Here is a 22,505-nt window from a genome sequence, read left to right as displayed (position 1 = left end):
CAAAACTTCATATGGCCCGTTTATGCTTTATTAACCAGCTTGACATGTTTGAACAGAATAAAGAAAATCATCATCAAAAAAAAAAAAAACATGGAAAGCCAAACGGGCCTCGGGTGATGCAACCTCACGAAACCAAGCTCGATGAAATTCAACACTGGTGGAGAACGTGGCAAAATATTATCTGCCCCAAAAAAAAGAGAAAGCAACGATCTATGTTGTACAGCAGATCAGGGTGTTCAGCATGGTAAGAAATAAAAAATTACTTAAATGAAAACAGCACAATAATAATAATGGGAGGATATTTGTATGCAAATTAAATTCGTATCAAGTGCTGACGTAGCTGGTCTCCGAAGCAGAGCGCCGTTGCAATTGATGTAGAACGCTGGTTGGCGAGGAATTGGACGTTGATGATCGTAAGGCCTCTGCAAGTGGTCCGCCCATTGGAGCCACATGGTTTGCTCCCCAGGTACCGGTAACACCCCAGTTTGATTGGCTTCTCTCCCGCTCTACGTTTTCAGCATCAGTAGTGTCATCTCCATCACCGGTGGAGAGCTTCAAAGAGAAGTCGGAATTGGTGGCGTTGCCTGAAACAGAGATAGAAAGGTCAGTAGTGGCTGAAGTCCCATTGCTTCCTCCATCCTCAGATTCCTGAAGTGATCGAGGCCAGTCATCGAAAAAATGCCGAAGTATCTGCCCACTCGATCTAGTATCATCTCCGTGCACGTCATTCTGGGATCGAACTATTGATTCTGAGGATCTACCAAAAACAGTAGTGTAGATTTGGAGTCAAAGAGGGAAAGAAAAAACGAAATAGATTTTAATAAATAAAAATACTACTCCTAGTGAGCAACAGAGGCAGCAGAAGAGGGGCCTTTTAATATATATATATATATATATATATATATATATTTTTTTTTTTTTTTTTTTTTTTTTTTTTTTTGTTTAACGTTCGGAATTTGGTGCATTCTTTCTTTACAAGGGGTTGTTGGGCTTGAGTTTGTGACCATCAATCTCAAAACGCTGTAGCCCAAAACCCAAAAAAAAAAAAAAAAGGGGGAGGAGGTCCTACACTCCTACCATAAAGATATTAATTGGGCCAAGAGCAATCCAAAGTAAATTGACTTAAAAAAAAAGAGTTAGATGACCTTCCTCGCCTCTCACTTGGACAGGGTAAAAACTGAAAAGCAGCTTTAATTTCAAGACATAAAGGCTAAAGCTCATCCATTCTGCCGCCCCAGCAATAGCATGCATATTTCACTTTACTTTCTTCCTTTCGGGGGGACATGTATTCCAATTATTAGCTCATGGAAATTATCCCAACACTTATTTGATAATAAATGAATCCATTATGTTATTGGCTGTACGTGACCAAACAGAACACCCGTGTTGATAGGAGCTGCTGATGTTTTTACTTTTTATGAACCCGCTTTCGTTTATCTCTGTTTCGCTTGCCTGTTTTTCTTTAAGAAGAGCAGGAGAAGGAGAAGAATACGAAGGGAGGAGGAAACAAAGGTGTGATCGAGCGGATGAGAGAGAATTTAGATCTCGTCTTAAGATGATCAAAGACTCAATCGTGATTTAATTATTATATTCTGGAATAGTATTCTCAAGACTAGCTAAAACACACTTATGAAACGGTGATCTCCAGAGGGAAGATTGAAGTAAGGAACAAAAACTTGAGTCGTCAACAGTCTTGTCGTAGTAAATGTTGGCTCCAAATCAGGCCCGAAGCTTCTTTGAAGTAATTTTTCATTGCTGCTGGGTGTTAAGGGAATACCTTTGACTGAGGTGCAGAATATCAATGGACGGTGATGACCCAGAAATTGCAGAATGAGGCGTATCGCCGGCGACAAGGAAGCTGCTGTTTTTCAGGATTCCGCCGCACACATTAGCACCGCCATTACCAGGGGTAGCGGTACGAGTAGTGGGGATTTCCACAGGCTTTCTTGAACGGTTTCGGCCACGGTGCATGTGGCGCTCGCAGTACTTCTGCCCAGCCACCACATCTCTAGAGCACCTCCATTTCTTGCCATCTGTCCTCCGGCATCTCCCTGGCTCCGGATCCATGGAAGCTCTTCCCCAGTACCCCGACTGCAGCACTGTACATTCCAGAATACAATGCATATGTATATAATCAAAGGACAACATTAATATTTACAAACACTACTATTAATATAACTAATTGATTACTGTACGAAAGACCTCTTTCTAACAAAGGTTGATGCAATGATGTTGGAGTTCTGCGTTATCTAGATCTCAATGCCGAAAGATTTTCAGACGGAACCCTTATTCCAAGACGAGGCGTAGACAGACGTTTTAGCATGAGGAGGAGGAGGTGAGATCACCTCATCTAGATGAAACACGTTGACTTGATGGAGTGCAGATGTAAGAGAATGTAGGGACAACTTACATGCAGATTGGAAATGAGGAGGATAGTGATGACGATGGTGGTGAGGGGCGTAATAAGGGTGATGATGATGAGAAGAGTTGAGGAGGGTTTTCTTGACAAGGTGGTGGAGTAGTTCGGGAGGAACAGCAGCACCAGCTAGCATGTGTCTGAAGATCAATGCCTGCAGTTCAAGCTCCTGCCACTGGGCCAAGCTAAAGTAATAACTCCCCATCCCTCCTGCTTCTCCTGATCGCACTAAATATCAGCGAGAAACAATGCGCGTACATAGTTGGTTACTTAGAAGCAACAAACAACAAAGATACTTTTTTTAGCGGGAAGTAGTAAAACTTTCCTGAGTAGTAGCTGAGACGCAAAAGAGGATGCTACTGCTAACTAATAAAGTAGAGAGAGAGAGAGAGAGAGGTGTGTGTGTGTCGTTACCGGGATATTTGGTGGGAGTGGGAGTTGAATCAGTGGGGTTTGGGCATGGCGCTGACAGGTTGCTGCTGAGCTTGCTGATACTGGTTGGTTCAGTAACAAACAATGGAAGGGCAGACGAGTCTCCTGAGGGTGGCTGATGCTGTGGGTAAACGGAGTAATCAAGGTGAAGTCTTGGTATCTTTGCACAAGGCGTAGTGTGTTCTTGGTCTGACTCACCCTGATGATGTTCTCTCCATTGCTTCGGATTGAAGTCCATGGAGAGATGAGAAAAAGAACGAGGAGATGTGGGATTTGTTTTGTGAGTGCTTAGGTTGATCCAGTAGCTTTTGTTTGTGCTGTTGGGGATTTTTAAGAGAAAGTTTGTAGTAAAAGCACGTGAAATGACTTTAAGTGGACACCCTCCTCCTTACTACGCCTTCTCATCTCATCCCTCTTCCCCTTGGACCTTTAAAAATCTGTTTGTGGTCAGTGGACCCCGGTGCAGAAGCGTCAGGGCACTTGAGAAAAAGGCCGTCAGGCAAGACAGTTGAGAGAAGATAAATGAATAAATAAAAGATCGCCAGAAAATATCATAAAAAACTCAACGAAAGAGAGAGAGAGAGAGAGGGAGGAAGCTGATGCTGCAGCTGCAGAGAGAAAGCAGTGTTGATGTTTCTTGAAATGTAATAATGATTTCGGAAACGGAACAACAGAAAGAAGCAGCGGTTTTTTTTTGGGTACAGTTTTGTATTGCAGGATTAGTTACGAGTGGTGAGTACTAGGGAGGGGTGCGAGAACGAAGAACAGGACACAACAGCTTAAATGCCTAATCCAATTTGGAGATTTCGAGCTTTGGATTTTGCTGAGCTTTTTCCCATTTTGTGGTTGTGCCCTGCATTTGATACAACAAAGTCACGACAGTCAAGAACGTAAGCCAGCTGAGCTGACAATGCAAAGTTCCATTTCAGCCCAAAGCCAGTTTTTGTCTTGGATATTTTTCCATCAACAGTCACCTGGCTCTTCTGTTCCCTTCAGGTTGTTTCTTTGTTTATGTTAAAAGTGGAATTTTTTTTTTTTTAAAAAAAACGAGCACAGATTGATTATCTCTACTGGTAAAGAAAAGGAAAAAAAAAGGTAGAGCAGCCCATTTCAACACTCGTAGCAGGAACTCATGCATGACCTGAGTCTCAAATCTAATGTAGCACACGTTCCACTCAAAAACCAATAAAAATCCAATTCCTGTTTTTTTCAGGGTTTAAAAGGAATAGCAGAATTTTGATGACACAAAAAGGTTCCATCTATTTACGAAGCTCTTGGCCAAAACATGCACGCATCTCTCTTTTCATCCTTATCAATTTTAAGACTAAAAGAAGTGAAACGAAGGAAGCCTCAACACCCGTGGACTGGAGCTTTCTTCTGAAGTGCGTGGTCAAAGGTTCTTCCAAGTACATCTTACTTATAATAAGTAGTACTACTACTACTTAGCATCTACTGCTGCTATATTAAATTACTAGTAACTTGATAGCAGCCGTGATTACTTTACAGAAACCAAGATATTCGGGGCCTGGCAATTTAGTAGTGTTGAATATGGGTTTCTCTCTAGGTCTTATATTATCAGAAAGCGATTGGATGATGTGCCTTTAAACTTTAAAGGCCTTGCCATGTCTGGGGTCTCATAAACTACAAATTTTTGCCCATCCACATATATGACAGTCTCTCTTTTTTTTTTTTTTTTTAAAAAAACATATATGACAGTCTCTCTTTTTTTTTAAAAAAAAAAAAACATATATGACAGTCTCTCTTTTTTTTTTTTTTTTTAGTTATTATCCCTACTCCTATTCCTACTTTAATTAGGAGGAGGCTCAACTGAACTTACGAAGAATCGATGAGAATAGAATTACCACCGGATCAGACGGGTGCATTATGCATCCGTCTGAATTTGAAGCAGATCTATAAAAGTGACATTTTGGTGGGAGGCAAAACTTTAAAAGTGACATTTTGATGGGAGGCAAAACCTTAAGAGCTTGGTGGTGGCCACCAGCCCAAGAGCTGGTGGTTACATATATGACATTGTCATGTCTTCCCGTTTTATTAGTGATCTGGTCAAGTCTGCTTTAATGGGACTCTGGGTTTAAAGGCCCCTTATACCCTTTTTATTTTGGTTTACATTAAATGGTATCTCTGTCTGCGTTTTGCACTTGAAATACTCGGTGACATGTTTTCTATGCCAATTCAATGCCATCAATAGTGTTGCCCCAAGTGTCATGTTATTATTTAAACTTGTATTAAACCAAGCTAAGTTGAATTATTAGAAAATTAAAGTATAAATAATAACAAGACACTTGGCACAACACTATTGGTGGTATTGGATTGGCATAAAAAACATGTCACCGAAGATCTCAAGTGTGCGTTTTGGACGGTAAACAACGCGGACGTTTTTATGTTTTTTTTTTAACATAAAACATTTATATTTAAAGGCCCCTTATACAACATGTTTTTTTTTAGGTTTGGGGAAAGACAATTCTAAATTGGTTAATTGGGGTTTGACGGGCTACCCAATAATATCCATTTAATAAATGAGTATTATTGAATAACTCATTTATATTCATATACAAAAATTTAAAATACTCATATCCATCTATTCATGGACGGATATGGATAAATTTAGTTAAATAGGTTTGTTTGACAGCTATACTTGTCAGTAAGAGATTACGAAGTTAAAAGAGTGAATAAGGAATCATATTTCATTTTCGTAAAAAAAAAAAAGAGAAATAAAAGGAAAAACATATATATGTACGAAAACTTATACAAGAGTGTGTAGAAAAGAAAAGTAAAACTTCCGTCACTAGTATATTAAAACTTGTAAAGAGCGAGCATCTTTGCGAAATGCATGCGAACCCCATCAGCTAATTTGCAAGCGTCTAGCTTGAAGAATAAAAGAAAAGAAACTTGTATTTGTCTTATTTGTTAAATTTGAAAGAAATTCATATACTAGTATATTTATTCATAAATCGGGTTGAAAGAGTGAAAAAAAAATGATTGGAAAAATGTGTTTGAAATTTATTTTTCCAAAACACCTTTATATAGGTAAGAGTAAGACATTCCCAGACAAACTGAACTAATATAAGTTGCCTTTGTCTTCTAATTTGTATGCGCATAATGCCAATTAATGGAAGAGTATGAGATCAAGTAACAACTAGTTCACTTATATAAAATATAGTATATTAAAATGTATATTAAAAAATACGTGTCATTCTAGACACTAGTTTCATTGTTGTTAGAGTCACTAGTGTATTTGGGTATGTGATTATTTCAAAAAAAAAAAAAAAAACTTACGTCACAAATATGAGTTTTAGTAAATTTTTATTATTTTTTATTTCATATACATCATATTACAAAAAGAGTTATAATAAATACTCTAAAAAATTTTTAAATAATCTTTTGTACAAACACACTTTAGGATCATTGTCACCACGCCACAGTAGACATTTGGTGGACGCTTTAGAAAACATTCTAATTAGAAGGAGAGGGCACCACCATAGTCTTTAAGGCTTAATAGAATAGGAGGTTAAGGTTTCAAATCTTACGTTCCACAACTTATCATTTTAAGTTCCTTAAATTTATATGAACGCGTAATATACCCACCTGGTCCAATAGTAATTCTCCGATAGATTCAATTGGTTCATAGTAATTCTCCGATAGATTCAATTGGTTCATCCCCTTTAAATTATGTTAGACTGGGTGCAGAGTAAACAAATCATGATTGATCAAAAAAAAAAAAAAAAGGGATAATTTCAGAAACCTCCCCTGAGGTTTCTGACACTTTCACTGACATCCCCTGAGGTTCTCAAAATTTCACTTACCTCCCTTGATAAAAAATTGGGCCCCTTTTCTGACGTCATCAGGGCCAAAATTACAGATATATCCCAAGTAGTTGGGGTTAATTACTACCGTTTATGTTTAAGTTACATAATGAATTTTCTTATTCTTTACGTACCTATTCTTGTCATGTAAGATTACACGCCTGACTTCAAATTACGTACTTTGCAAGAAAATGTCTGTGGAGTCATTTGTTACAAGACAAGAAGTTCAATCAAATAAGAACAATTTATGTACACAGGTGGGATTGGGAATTCAAGCTTGTCCTTTTTGGTATTTAGGATAATGTTTTTATATGAACTCAAGGAAGATGGATAGCCTATTTTGCAAGGTTATTAGGTAATTTACCTTTGTGGAATTCTTGATATCAAGCCATTTGATTGCTAATGTGGACAGGTGGCTTAAGCGCGTAATAAGTGCCATGGATTCGAAGTTCGGCTGAAATATCACATATCGAACGAAGTCTTTATTAGAAACCTAATTAGAAACCTATTAGAGTTCAGTGAGCTCGCATTCTCATTCTGAGAATGCGAGCTCGTACTAAGCTCCACCGCCAACCCTCCATTTCGAAAAAAAAAGACAAAAGCAAAACAAAAGCAAACACACGAAGCGCAGAATAACGTTGAAACCCGCAAGCGGGATTCTGTGTTTTTTCTATTTCAAGGTTAGCTCGCATGCGGGTTAATGTTATATTTGAGCGCGAGAAGAAAAAATTGGTAATTAGGCTATTTGGGCATTATAAGTAAATATTTAAATTAATGGCAGTTTTATTACACCAATATTATTGTATTATCATTATTATGATTATTGTATTATTTCTTATGCAAATATAACATTTAATTATTTAAATTTGATTTTATTTTTACAATTTATAAAATTTTTATCACTTATATGATATTTTTAAAACCCTAATACATCTAAATTTGATTTTATTTTTCAAATTTATAAGATTTTTATTTAAAAAAATGGGATACGGATAAGATATCCGGTTGGTTCGATTTGCATAGGTACATATGAGAATATCCGAATACTCCTGAAACCCGCAAGCGGGATTCTGTGTTTTTTCTATTTCAAGGTTAACTCGCATGCGGGTTAATGTTATATTTGAGCGCGAGAAGAAAAAATTGGTAATTAGGCTCTTTGGGCATTATAAGTAAATATTTAAATTAATGGCAGTTTTATTACACCAATATTATTGTATTATCATTATTATGATTATTGTATTATTTCTTATGCAAATATAACATTTAATTATCCAAGCAGTTTGATTTTATTTTTACAATTTATAAAATTTTTATCACTTATATAATATTTTTAAAACCCTAATACATCTAAATTTGAATCTAATTTTCTACAAGTCATACTTATAAATGCGAAATCTAACAAAAAAGTTAAATACAATTTTTGCAGGTCAAATTTAACAAATGCGAGCTATTTGCAAAATTTTAAATATTTGCAACATTTTTTAAAACAAAAATTAGAAGCTTTCTGCAAATAATTCCCTACCTCTCAAAAAATACCAAAATAAAAAAGAAAAGAGCTCGCATTTGCTTCCTAGAAATAATTCCCTAGCTCTTAAAAAAGGAAAAAAAAAATTGAGAAGAGCTCGCATTCGTGGAATGCGAGCTCAACGAATGCGAGCTCAATAACCAGAGCTCGCATTCCACGAATGCGAGCTCTTGTAAGCTCGTATTTGTGAAATTCACAAATGCGAAGACCCCCCTGACGGAAATTAAACCCAAAATCACCCCTTTTGTAGAATTTTTTTAAAATTCATCACAAAGTTGGAAATTTCTCAATAGAAATACAACTTGTCTGGATTCCTTTCACTCTCTGATATCATTACGGTTGCTTTGCGATTACAGCGGCAAAACCTGTTTTTAATGGAGAAAGATGTAGGTGAATTCCATGATTCTCCCCTATGGCTTGAAGAGGCCATGGTTGCAGCTAAAACTTTTTACTCAGAACTCTAATTGTAGCACAGCAAATGCACTTGTTATCACTCCAAATTAGTAGCAAAGAATGTTAATAGCTTGAAACCTCAGAGGTAGTTAAGTTACTTTGCTTTATATGCTATTGCTACTGAAACAGCAAACCTTCTGGCCGTTGCAATTTGCAGCTAGCCGTTGCAAAATCTGCCAAATAACTGTTGCATGGCACATCTGGTGCATGCAATTTTTTGTATTGCACTTACCCCCCCTCAACTTTACTAATTAGTCCAAATCATTTATTCTTCTTTGAATCTTCTACTAATACAACTTCTGCAAAGGGTAGCTATGGAATAAAAATACCTTCTCACACATGAAAATAATATTTTAATCTGATTTGGACTGGATTGTTACCACAAAATCAAAAGCAAGGGAGGTAAGTGAAATTTTGAGAACCTCAGGGGATGTCAGTGAAAGTGTCAGAAACCTCAGGGGAGGTTTCTGAAATTATCCCAAAAAAAAAAGAAGGAGAGGGCAAAAATGGTAGATGAAGAAAGAAAAATCAATAAGCTGGGGGCAAAAGGATAAAAATATCTGACGAGTGTTAAAATAGCACTCGATATGATGTGATCAACGACCGTTTCAATGCGACGCGACTATTCTTTACCCGCTTTATGAATGTGTATGTATGTATGGGCCCTTCTCTACGCTGCTTTCTTCTGTTCTGTTCTGTACTACACAACTTTCCCTTTTTTTTTTTTGGCACAAGGCCGCAAACCTTTCTTTAATTTGGCGTTTTTCATTTTCCTTTCTCTTTATTGGGAATAAATTCATAGTATTCGTAATTTTACCAAAATATACTATCTTATCTTTAAAAAATCATTTAAAACATCCATCATATTTTGCCTAATAAAATTTTCCATCTTTCATTTTTAAATTATTAATTTTACAGCAATTTTCGATCAATTTTTGAGCTAAAATCACCGCGTGACCTATATGCATTCATTTTTTATGTATAAAAGGTTAGATCCTATTCTTTTAATGACAAAAAATTGAATATGGATTAGATGCGATTATACTTTTTAAAGGAAAAATAAACATGGTTCATATCAAATCTTTTTTTTTTAGAGATAAAAATGAATATGAATATGAATCGAATCATTTGTTTAACTATATTTAGAATCATGTGTGGGTCACGTCCTAAATTGAAGGTGAAAAGTGGTCGAAAACCTAAATCGGGATCAAAATTTACGTAATTGATTTTGTAAAAGATATAAAGTTAACATTATTATAAAAGTAAATCTTTTCTTTTATCTTATCTCATTCGGCTTTAGTATGGTAGTGTCACTGTGTTGAGTATCTCTGCCTTAATTGCTCGATAACATTTATATTTGCTACTGTTAGAGGTTTGATATTTTGATCATAAAAAATTGCCAATCCTACCTCAAACACAGAGCTATTATTAAATAGAAGGTTGCATAATTTTTTCTTTTGTAGTGATTCACAGCAAAGGTTCCTATGTGGGATAAAAAAAAATGTAATTCAGAAATGAGCTTAAGAAATATGTAGTGAAAAGCTTAAAGGTGCATTCAAAATAATTAAGTATATTTAGAAAGGGGAAGGTGACTGGAGTCTCACATGCATCTCTCTTGAGTTTGACTGAAATTTCTTCCGCTGATTCGTATCAATAAAGAAGAAAGGATAAAAGAGAACCGTGCTGAAAGGAAAAAGAATGGCAAAGCACACTGACACTCTTTCTTCCTTCCCCCTCAGCGAAGATTTCACGTCCAGCTTCTTGTAACTGACATCATCCTTTCCAATATTGCAAAATATTTTAATTAAGGCCAGATAAGGTAAGCAGGCCGCCAACTCATAACTCCTTAATTTCAAACATAAAAATCTCGCCCATCAATTCCATTCAGCTCTTAGTTAAGGCCTGGTAGCAGTTTCCAGCGCAGGCTTGGCCCCTGTCGGGGTTTCAATCCCACATCGGCTGGGGGGTGTTAGGGGATGGGTAGATAAGTCTCCTGGATCGTCGTCAAAAGTTGCCGGCTTTTGACGATTGATCTGGGGTTTAGGTTTGTTTAACGCATCTCTTGAGGTTTCTCAAGAAGTTGAAAGAAAGAAATTCCATTTAGCTCTTTAACCAACTACCTTTTACCTTTGGAGTAGCCGGAGTTTTAAGCCTCTTCTTGGATGCAGGTCAAGGAATTCATCTCTTTGCTTACAATTATTTTCAAGTTTTTCTGAAAATTTTGCCAACGGATATGAAGACGCATCCGTTTGATTTGATTTAATGGTGATTCAGTCTCTTTCAAATTATTCTTCCTTGGCCCACTTGGACCCACCTCATGCCCTTAGTACGGGGTGGTAATATGAGCTCTTTACCCCCACACTCCACCATTCATTATTTTCACTGATTTTCTTGTACCAAAAAGGATTTTTTTTTGGGTTGGGCTAAAGGAAGCAGATGCTATCCTCTTTGCTCTTTGAAGTAGAAACAATTGTAGCAAGCCATTAGGTAACAAAAATGAAACAGGAAAAGATATGGGTTGGCTTCTTTATTACTAATAGTAGTGTATTTAGGACAAAAGGAAGAACAGCAAAATACTGCGGGTGGCATACAACTAGTACGATTTTCAGGAGAAGAAGAGGTAAAACAGAGGAGTGTAGGAAGCAGCAGCAAAGAGAGGGAGAGAGCGGGATTCCTTGGATCAGCTGTTGTTCGGTACGGTCCGTCGATGCTAGCCGTCCAAGTCACCTATTTCGTCCTTATTTAATTAATTCAAGGAATGGTACTGCTACTGTCTATCACTAGCATAGCAGCAGTAATTCCAAAGAAGTAGTAAAAGAAAAAAAAGAAGAGGGCCCAGCTCACAGCCAGGCGGGCGGGAGAGGTACAAACTCTCTTTCCTCCGACTCTCGTCTGATACGTCGACACTGACGCCCTGTTTGGTTATGTCAGAGAAAAGTGTTTTATTTTTTGTCAGAGCAAATGGAGAGAGACAGCTGCTCACGTGGGTCCCTCGTGGACCTTTTGTTTTCTCTCTGTGTTTTTTTTTCAATGAAAAAGAAAAAACCTGAAAGATAAAAGCAAAAGCACGCCGGCACGCGATCTATCGCCCAGGGATAACTCACGTGAAAACACGTGACTCCTCTTCTCGAGGCACTCACCATTTCTTTTCTTTTACGACTAGCAAAATACACTACTGTACCATCATCAATTCCTCATTAAAAAAAAAAAAAAAAAAAAAATCCTCATATCCTTCGTTCCCTACAAACTCACGTTAAGATGCGTGGGCTGAGAGTCTTTACCGCGAATGTCTTTATTGTTCTAGCAAGCCCAATATATTTGACCACGGAGGCCCAAATGACTAAGCGTCCAACACTCTGATTGTCGTGGGCTGAGATAAGTTTAACAGAGTCCGACAAAAAAAAAAAAAAAAAAAAAGAAAGAAAGGGACTAAACCATAGGCTACAATTTTAAAAGATCTTTCCGCAAACAGCTTGGGATCTGGGCTTCAAGCATGCCGAAGTGGATCCACCAGGGAAGCACAAGTCATCTCCATGTACTGTCAACAACCTAGGACTTGGCTCCTCTTCAACGAATCTGTCAACACAGGAGAGCTTTTCTGTCGGGGTTAGGATTTGCAAGTTATAATCACTTTCGGAGGGAGGAAGGGAGGGAAATTCCTGTGCGGATGGTTGGGCTAAATGATCAAGTGTTAATTAACATGCAAAAGTAGGGCTGAACAACTTGACTTGACGGGCCACGCCAGTCCGTAAAATATGGCCAGGCCATCATCATGCTTAAGAGGAGGTCCAGTAGGCCCAATTCTCCATGGGCCTTCGGTGAGTGCTTTCTGGATTAACTTAAAGAGTCTGTAGTGCGTTTTTTTTTTTAAACTCGTTGATTTTCCGTTTCTTCCCGGAATGATGTTTGCTTGAATTGATACCCCCATATTATTGCCTGCATTGTCGACTCGAGCATGAAGGTGGGGAGGGTACGTCGTCGCCGTCGGCATCCGACTACAGAATCTGCTTAACTAAGTTAAATTATTTATACAAGCTAGATGGATATACATAATATTTGGTCAAAAGCACAAAGGCTAGCTATATTCGATTAGAAACAACTGAGACAAATCTGATATGTTTTCTTGTAGTATATTTTTGAAATTTTATTTTATGCAAAACAACTTAGAGTGGAATAATTCATTATGATAGAGAGTTAAAATTAGTGGTTACTAGAAATTTATAATATCATCATCCAACTTACATCAGCAATGAAGAAAAATATCATAGAGTAGCGTAGACAAATAGGAATGCAGCTACCACCACGTAAAGAATTCTTTTTCTTTGTGAGATGAATTTCGGTACACCACCACGTAAAGTCTCTCCTTGCCCTCGCCCTGTTCCCCCCACCCCCGCCCCGCTTCCCCACGAGTGTCCGCGAGTGATAATTTGATTTTTTTTAGAAGCCTTTATTTAATAGATCAAAATTAAATTCTAAGAATAAAATAAAATACGGAACTGAAAAAAATGGAAAAAGAAAATGAAACAAGAAAAGTGTTAAAATAAAACACTAAGAAAATAAAAAAAAATTTAATTGGATTGTATAGATAATATTTGGGAATACTCATAGAACACGTAACATGCTTGTGTCAAATATCAATTAAGAATTTGGATAGAAATGAGATAAAAGTTATGCTTAGTTGCCAAACATTCTAAATTTATTATTATTATTAGATTATATAATATATTATATTTATTTATATTAATAAATTGAAGCGGGGGACGGGACCGAGGATGGGGCGGGAATATCGTCCCTGCACCCTATCCCGCCCCATTTGAAACGTCCCCACCCTACCCCATTACTCCCCAACGGGACGGGCACTCCGGGCATCCGTCCCGTTGCCATTCTTACACACACACATATATATATATATATATATATGTATATATATATATGAGGAAGGTATTGGATGTAGGTAACCAAAGAATCAAAATTGTCGGATAATGTGACGGCAATTGCAGGCCAGTGGAATCCGGAATCTGCTAATTGTCGTTATATTAAATGTATTAAAATTCGGGAGGGGCAACCAAAAAAGGTAAAGGAAAGAAAAAATCGCTATCTGATGGATGAGTCCATATGGATGCAGGTACTTGCACAACGTCAAGTGAATGCACATCACTTTCCACGTTACGTCTTTCAGTTTTTGAGTAAGCCATACTCTTACTGCCTTTACCTTTAGTGGTATAACTATTATAATTAATGCATCAGCGGCGAATGATCTCTGGACCTTCCTTCCGGTATTGAAGAAGGCTTTTGCCAACTTGTTTGGTCAACTCTGTAAGCGCAGCATTGTTTATAGGCAGGACTTGGAGATACACGAGAGCATAAACAAACTCACAGTTCATCCATCTGGTGTAAGAAACAATCTCTTCTTATCAACATTCAACAACTTGATTTGCCCCCAACAAAAGGGTCCAATCCTTTTTTTCTTTTTCCTTTCTCTTTTGGCAAAGAGACAGCTAAGATAACAATATGATATTTAAACGATAGCTATTTCTGAAAAATCACCAGAACGTTTCTGCAAGAATGTCCAGAAATACTTGCATAGCAGTCCATCTCTGGGAACATTTTGTTCCAATTCCACAAATTAGTTGTTTTTGGTAATGACTGACTCGCAAAAGTGTTGGTATTGAATCCATGTGCTTCTTTCTTTGGCCATAAATTTGTGGAAGTGCTAAAGACTAGGACAGCAATTTAATGTAATGTTACACCACTTCAATTTCCAGCGCTTAGCTGAGTTCAATTAATGGTTTCGAGGGAGGCAGCATGCACGGGGTATGTCATTGTTTATTGGTTCTATAAATAGAGAATCTTTGTTACTACTTATAAGTACTACGTAGTATACATGGTACCCTTGAAGCAATCATGAGAGGCTAGGCAGCAAAATTTATGATAAAACCGCCTCCTCCAAGCCCTATGACTCCGAGGCAAGTGCTGGGGTGGTGCATGATATATCAAGAGTGATTACTTTTTTACTCTACTTTCCTACAAAATTGTCAAAAAAGTTTTAGGCAAATTTCTCTTCAGCTGTACTTTTGAGATTGGCCTGAGTCCGGACAAACCCCGAATGATTATGTCCGATTGCATATGTCCTTTCCAAACTCTGCAGAGCAATATGATACGAGCAACCACATTAAATTGAATTAGGCACTTGCTACGGGAGTAACCAATCTGCTACTGTTAGCACGCGAATTGACATGATTACAACCCCATAATAAAAATGGTCCAGAGACAAGGGATTCCTTGGCCCATGATCGCATTTGATCTCGCAATCGCAACCGTAAAATCCTTAGGCTGGCTGGCTGGCTGGCTGGCTGGCTGGCTGGCTATCCAGAAAAGAAACCTTCTTGAAAAGGTCCCCCCACAGAAAGAGAGAAAAAAGAGAGACAAAAAGAAAAGAAAACCAAACCCCCAATTAACTCTAACTCTGTGTGATTTTAACGTTTTAAAATGTCTAAAAGTAACGGCTTGACCAAATCATACCAACTAACCCGATGTACAATAAAGCTCCAGATAATAACAAATTAGAATAGAAAAAAATTTACCTATGCTGCCACCCAATTATTCTCGGGGCAACATTTTGGTCGATAAGTTACTAATCATAAGCTTTTGATCTCATCTCAGCAAGCGTTTGGTTCGCACATTGGAATAGGATGCAAATTTGAGATCATTCATCTTGAATTTGGAATAGAATCAGTCATTCAAATACATCTGTTTGATTTAGTATCAGGAATGTATACCATTACTATAATTGATATTTGGTTCATTGGCTCTTTCGAAATGGGAAATAAGAAATTTTCACTAATTAAATGTATTAGTATAAATGTATTAGTAATTTAGTATAACTAATTAGTAATTTTATTAGTAAACATATATAATTATTAGTATAATTAATAATACCAATTATATTACATATACTAATACTTTAATAAAATATATTATTATAACTATAAATGTTATTTATATATGTATATAATTACATATTAATTTTTTTTAAATGGGTGGCGGAGTAGGCCCAGTTTCTTCCTCCCCCCAATTATCATCTCTAGTTTTCGAGATAGGAATCAAATTTGGGTTTTGTTCAAAACCCTTTAGGTTATTAGGGAATTCCAAATTTTTAATATATGATTCCAAGATTTCAATTTCGATAGTAGGAATTCAAACAACAATTATGAAATTTATTCAAATTCTCCGTTCCAGAACTCTTTTAACAAACGCCACCCTATAAATAAATGGTCAATCCGTCTGTTATAGCCGTTACATTTCTTTAATTAGAGAAAGTTCGTGGGCATTAATGTCCATACATCCCCAATTTATTGGTTCAAATATTTGTCTGTATTTACACTTCATTCTTTCTGTGTTTTACTTTGATATGTCTAGGCGTGAGCGTCAGTCACTAGACTTAATGGAATAGAGGAGACTTAATTGCGGAAATGGACGGAATGGCCGGCAGTTTACGAGTCAAGAAGTTAAGTTTTATTGAGACTTTTAATTAGTTAATAGTAATGGTTAGAAGTACAGGATCGTAATAGTCTTTAATGCCCTCTAAGATATAGCACCCCTTTTTCAATTACTAAATCATAATAAAAGAAGAGATTGGGCCTTGGAATTTGGATATCGAAACTGGAAAGGGCACTCCCCTATATGTCAAAAGGCAAGCAAAGTCGCTGTCTGTTGGAGCAGTTTATGTTTTTTTTTTAACATAAAACATTTATATTTAAAGGCCCCTTATACAACATGTTTTTTTTTAGGTTTGGGGAAAGACAATTCTAAATTGGTTAATTGGGGTTTGACGGGCTACCCAATAATATCCATTTAATAAATGAGTATTATTGAATAACTCATTTATATTCATATACAAAAATTTAAAATACTCATATCCATCTATTCATGGACGGATATGGATAAATTTAGTTAAATAGGTTTGTTTGACAGCTATACTTGTCAGTAAGAGATTACGAAGTTAAAAGAGTGAATAAGGAATCATATTTCATTTTCGTAAAAAAAAAAAAGAGAAATAAAAGGAAAAACATATATATGTACGAAAACTTATACAAGAGTGTGTAGAAAAGAAAAGTAAAACTTCCGTCACTAGTATATTAAAACTTGTAAAGAGCGAGCATCTTTGCGAAATGCATGCGAACCCCATCAGCTAATTTGCAAGCGTCTAGCTTGAAGAATAAAAGAAAAGAAACTTGTATTTGTCTTATTTGTTAAATTTGAAAGAAATTCATATACTAGTATATTTATTCATAAATCGGGTTGAAAGAGTGAAAAAAAAATGATTGGAAAAATGTGTTTGAAATTTATTTTTCCAAAACACCTTTATATAGGTAAGAGTAAGACATTCCCAGACAAACTGAACTAATATAAGTTGCCTTTGTCTTCTAATTTGTATGCGCATAATGCCAATTAATGGAAGAGTATGAGATCAAGTAACAACTAGTTCACTTATATAAAATATAGTATATTAAAATGTATATTAAAAAATACGTGTCATTCTAGACACTAGTTTCATTGTTGTTAGAGTCACTAGTGTATTTGGGTATGTGATTATTTCAAAAAAAAAAAAAAAAACTTACGTCACAAATATGAGTTTTAGTAAATTTTTATTATTTTTTATTTCATATACATCATATTACAAAAAGAGTTATAATAAATACTCTAAAAAATTTTTAAATAATCTTTTGTACAAACACACTTTAGGATCATTGTCACCACGCCACAGTAGACATTTGGTGGACGCTTTAGAAAACATTCTAATTAGAAGGAGAGGGCACCACCATAGTCTTTAAGGCTTAATAGAATAGGAGGTTAAGGTTTCAAATCTTACGTTCCACAACTTATCATTTTAAGTTCCTTAAATTTATATGAACGCGTAATATACCCACCTGGTCCAATAGTAATTCTCCGATAGATTCAATTGGTTCATAGTAATTCTCCGATAGATTCAATTGGTTCATCCCCTTTAAATTATGTTAGACTGGGTGCAGAGTAAACAAATCATGATTGATCAAAAAAAAAAAAAAAAGGGATAATTTCAGAAACCTCCCCTGAGGTTTCTGACACTTTCACTGACATCCCCTGAGGTTCTCAAAATTTCACTTACCTCCCTTGATAAAAAATTGGGCCCCTTTTCTGACGTCATCAGGGCCAAAATTACAGATATATCCCAAGTAGTTGGGGTTAATTACTACCGTTTATGTTTAAGTTACATAATGAATTTTCTTATTCTTTACGTACCTATTCTTGTCATGTAAGATTACACGCCTGACTTCAAATTACGTACTTTGCAAGAAAATGTCTGTGGAGTCATTTGTTACAAGACAAGAAGTTCAATCAAATAAGAACAATTTATGTACACAGGTGGGATTGGGAATTCAAGCTTGTCCTTTTTGGTATTTAGGATAATGTTTTTATATGAACTCAAGGAAGATGGATAGCCTATTTTGCAAGGTTATTAGGTAATTTACCTTTGTGGAATTCTTGATATCAAGCCATTTGATTGCTAATGTGGACAGGTGGCTTAAGCGCGTAATAAGTGCCATGGATTCGAAGTTCGGCTGAAATATCACATATCGAACGAAGTCTTTATTAGAAACCTAATTAGAAACCTATTAGAGTTCAGTGAGCTCGCATTCTCATTCTGAGAATGCGAGCTCGTACTAAGCTCCACCGCCAACCCTCCATTTCGAAAAAAAAAGACAAAAGCAAAACAAAAGCAAACACACGAAGCGCAGAATAACGTTGAAACCCGCAAGCGGGATTCTGTGTTTTTTCTATTTCAAGGTTAGCTCGCATGCGGGTTAATGTTATATTTGAGCGCGAGAAGAAAAAATTGGTAATTAGGCTATTTGGGCATTATAAGTAAATATTTAAATTAATGGCAGTTTTATTACACCAATATTATTGTATTATCATTATTATGATTATTGTATTATTTCTTATGCAAATATAACATTTAATTATTTAAATTTGATTTTATTTTTACAATTTATAAAATTTTTATCACTTATATGATATTTTTAAAACCCTAATACATCTAAATTTGATTTTATTTTTCAAATTTATAAGATTTTTATTTAAAAAAATGGGATACGGATAAGATATCCGGTTGGTTCGATTTGCATAGGTACATATGAGAATATCCGAATACTCCTGAAACCCGCAAGCGGGATTCTGTGTTTTTTCTATTTCAAGGTTAACTCGCATGCGGGTTAATGTTATATTTGAGCGCGAGAAGAAAAAATTGGTAATTAGGCTCTTTGGGCATTATAAGTAAATATTTAAATTAATGGCAGTTTTATTACACCAATATTATTGTATTATCATTATTATGATTATTGTATTATTTCTTATGCAAATATAACATTTAATTATCCAAGCAGTTTGATTTTATTTTTACAATTTATAAAATTTTTATCACTTATATAATATTTTTAAAACCCTAATACATCTAAATTTGAATCTAATTTTCTACAAGTCATACTTATAAATGCGAAATCTAACAAAAAAGTTAAATACAATTTTTGCAGGTCAAATTTAACAAATGCGAGCTATTTGCAAAATTTTAAATATTTGCAACATTTTTTAAAACAAAAATTAGAAGCTTTCTGCAAATAATTCCCTACCTCTCAAAAAATACCAAAATAAAAAAGAAAAGAGCTCGCATTTGCTTCCTAGAAATAATTCCCTAGCTCTTAAAAAAGGAAAAAAAAAATTGAGAAGAGCTCGCATTCGTGGAATGCGAGCTCAACGAATGCGAGCTCAATAACCAGAGCTCGCATTCCACGAATGCGAGCTCTTGTAAGCTCGTATTTGTGAAATTCACAAATGCGAAGACCCCCCTGACGGAAATTAAACCCAAAATCACCCCTTTTGTAGAATTTTTTTAAAATTCATCACAAAGTTGGAAATTTCTCAATAGAAATACAACTTGTCTGGATTCCTTTCACTCTCTGATATCATTACGGTTGCTTTGCGATTACAGCGGCAAAACCTGTTTTTAATGGAGAAAGATGTAGGTGAATTCCATGATTCTCCCCTATGGCTTGAAGAGGCCATGGTTGCAGCTAAAACTTTTTACTCAGAACTCTAATTGTAGCACAGCAAATGCACTTGTTATCACTCCAAATTAGTAGCAAAGAATGTTAATAGCTTGAAACCTCAGAGGTAGTTAAGTTACTTTGCTTTATATGCTATTGCTACTGAAACAGCAAACCTTCTGGCCGTTGCAATTTGCAGCTAGCCGTTGCAAAATCTGCCAAATAACTGTTGCATGGCACATCTGGTGCATGCAATTTTTTGTATTGCACTTACCCCCCCTCAACTTTACTAATTAGTCCAAATCATTTATTCTTCTTTGAATCTTCTACTAATACAACTTCTGCAAAGGGTAGCTATGGAATAAAAATACCTTCTCACACATGAAAATAATATTTTAATCTGATTTGGACTGGATTGTTACCACAAAATCAAAAGCAAGGGAGGTAAGTGAAATTTTGAGAACCTCAGGGGATGTCAGTGAAAGTGTCAGAAACCTCAGGGGAGGTTTCTGAAATTATCCCAAAAAAAAAAGAAGGAGAGGGCAAAAATGGTAGATGAAGAAAGAAAAATCAATAAGCTGGGGGCAAAAGGATAAAAATATCTGACGAGTGTTAAAATAGCACTCGATATGATGTGATCAACGACCGTTTCAATGCGACGCGACTATTCTTTACCCGCTTTATGAATGTGTATGTATGTATGGGCCCTTCTCTACGCTGCTTTCTTCTGTTCTGTTCTGTACTACACAACTTTCCCTTTTTTTTTTTTGGCACAAGGCCGCAAACCTTTCTTTAATTTGGCGTTTTTCATTTTCCTTTCTCTTTATTGGGAATAAATTCATAGTATTCGTAATTTTACCAAAATATACTATCTTATCTTTAAAAAATCATTTAAAACATCCATCATATTTTGCCTAATAAAATTTTCCATCTTTCATTTTTAAATTATTAATTTTACAGCAATTTTCGATCAATTTTTGAGCTAAAATCACCGCGTGACCTATATGCATTCATTTTTTATGTATAAAAGGTTAGATCCTATTCTTTTAATGACAAAAAATTGAATATGGATTAGATGCGATTATACTTTTTAAAGGAAAAATAAACATGGTTCATATCAAATCTTTTTTTTTTAGAGATAAAAATGAATATGAATATGAATCGAATCATTTGTTTAACTATATTTAGAATCATGTGTGGGTCACGTCCTAAATTGAAGGTGAAAAGTGGTCGAAAACCTAAATCGGGATCAAAATTTACGTAATTGATTTTGTAAAAGATATAAAGTTAACATTATTATAAAAGTAAATCTTTTCTTTTATCTTATCTCATTCGGCTTTAGTATGGTAGTGTCACTGTGTTGAGTATCTCTGCCTTAATTGCTCGATAACATTTATATTTGCTACTGTTAGAGGTTTGATATTTTGATCATAAAAAATTGCCAATCCTACCTCAAACACAGAGCTATTATTAAATAGAAGGTTGCATAATTTTTTCTTTTGTAGTGATTCACAGCAAAGGTTCCTATGTGGGATAAAAAAAAATGTAATTCAGAAATGAGCTTAAGAAATATGTAGTGAAAAGCTTAAAGGTGCATTCAAAATAATTAAGTATATTTAGAAAGGGGAAGGTGACTGGAGTCTCACATGCATCTCTCTTGAGTTTGACTGAAATTTCTTCCGCTGATTCGTATCAATAAAGAAGAAAGGATAAAAGAGAACCGTGCTGAAAGGAAAAAGAATGGCAAAGCACACTGACACTCTTTCTTCCTTCCCCCTCAGCGAAGATTTCACGTCCAGCTTCTTGTAACTGACATCATCCTTTCCAATATTGCAAAATATTTTAATTAAGGCCAGATAAGGTAAGCAGGCCGCCAACTCATAACTCCTTAATTTCAAACATAAAAATCTCGCCCATCAATTCCATTCAGCTCTTAGTTAAGGCCTGGTAGCAGTTTCCAGCGCAGGCTTGGCCCCTGTCGGGGTTTCAATCCCACATCGGCTGGGGGGTGTTAGGGGATGGGTAGATAAGTCTCCTGGATCGTCGTCAAAAGTTGCCGGCTTTTGACGATTGATCTGGGGTTTAGGTTTGTTTAACGCATCTCTTGAGGTTTCTCAAGAAGTTGAAAGAAAGAAATTCCATTTAGCTCTTTAACCAACTACCTTTTACCTTTGGAGTAGCCGGAGTTTTAAGCCTCTTCTTGGATGCAGGTCAAGGAATTCATCTCTTTGCTTACAATTATTTTCAAGTTTTTCTGAAAATTTTGCCAACGGATATGAAGACGCATCCGTTTGATTTGATTTAATGGTGATTCAGTCTCTTTCAAATTATTCTTCCTTGGCCCACTTGGACCCACCTCATGCCCTTAGTACGGGGTGGTAATATGAGCTCTTTACCCCCACACTCCACCATTCATTATTTTCACTGATTTTCTTGTACCAAAAAGGATTTTTTTTTGGGTTGGGCTAAAGGAAGCAGATGCTATCCTCTTTGCTCTTTGAAGTAGAAACAATTGTAGCAAGCCATTAGGTAACAAAAATGAAACAGGAAAAGATATGGGTTGGCTTCTTTATTACTAATAGTAGTGTATTTAGGACAAAAGGAAGAACAGCAAAATACTGCGGGTGGCATACAACTAGTACGATTTTCAGGAGAAGAAGAGGTAAAACAGAGGAGTGTAGGAAGCAGCAGCAAAGAGAGGGAGAGAGCGGGATTCCTTGGATCAGCTGTTGTTCGGTACGGTCCGTCGATGCTAGCCGTCCAAGTCACCT

At 36.0% G+C, this 22,505-nt stretch overlaps 1 protein-coding gene across 2 annotated transcripts; it reads right to left on the bottom strand.

The window, feature by feature from the left end:
* Positions 1 to 129: 129 nt before the first annotated feature.
* LOC140008342 (growth-regulating factor 4-like) lies at positions 130 to 3,213 on the bottom strand. 2 transcript variants are annotated; one of them, XM_072052302.1, is made up of 4 exons: positions 2,831 to 3,213; positions 2,411 to 2,644; positions 1,778 to 2,099; positions 130 to 757 (listed from the first exon to the last, which is right to left on the bottom strand). In XM_072052302.1, exons 1-4 carry the CDS (start codon positions 3,084 to 3,086, stop codon positions 325 to 327), a joined length of 1,245 nt encoding a protein of 414 aa, XP_071908403.1. In that variant the 5' UTR covers positions 3,087 to 3,213; the 3' UTR covers positions 130 to 324. The 2 variants fall into 2 exon arrangements, with proteins under 2 accessions (XP_071908403.1, XP_071908404.1); XM_072052303.1 differs by having other exon boundaries at positions 2,411 to 2,635; positions 2,831 to 3,210.
* Between the last annotated feature and the right edge of the window lie 19,292 nt (positions 3,214 to 22,505).

This window comes from Coffea arabica, chromosome 6c (genome assembly GCF_036785885.1).
Source record: "Coffea arabica cultivar ET-39 chromosome 6c, Coffea Arabica ET-39 HiFi, whole genome shotgun sequence".
NCBI classification, from domain to species: Eukaryota; Viridiplantae; Streptophyta; class Magnoliopsida; order Gentianales; family Rubiaceae; genus Coffea; species Coffea arabica.
The sequence above is the reverse complement of the archived record's forward strand: the minus strand, read 5'-3'. Positions and strand labels throughout refer to the sequence as shown.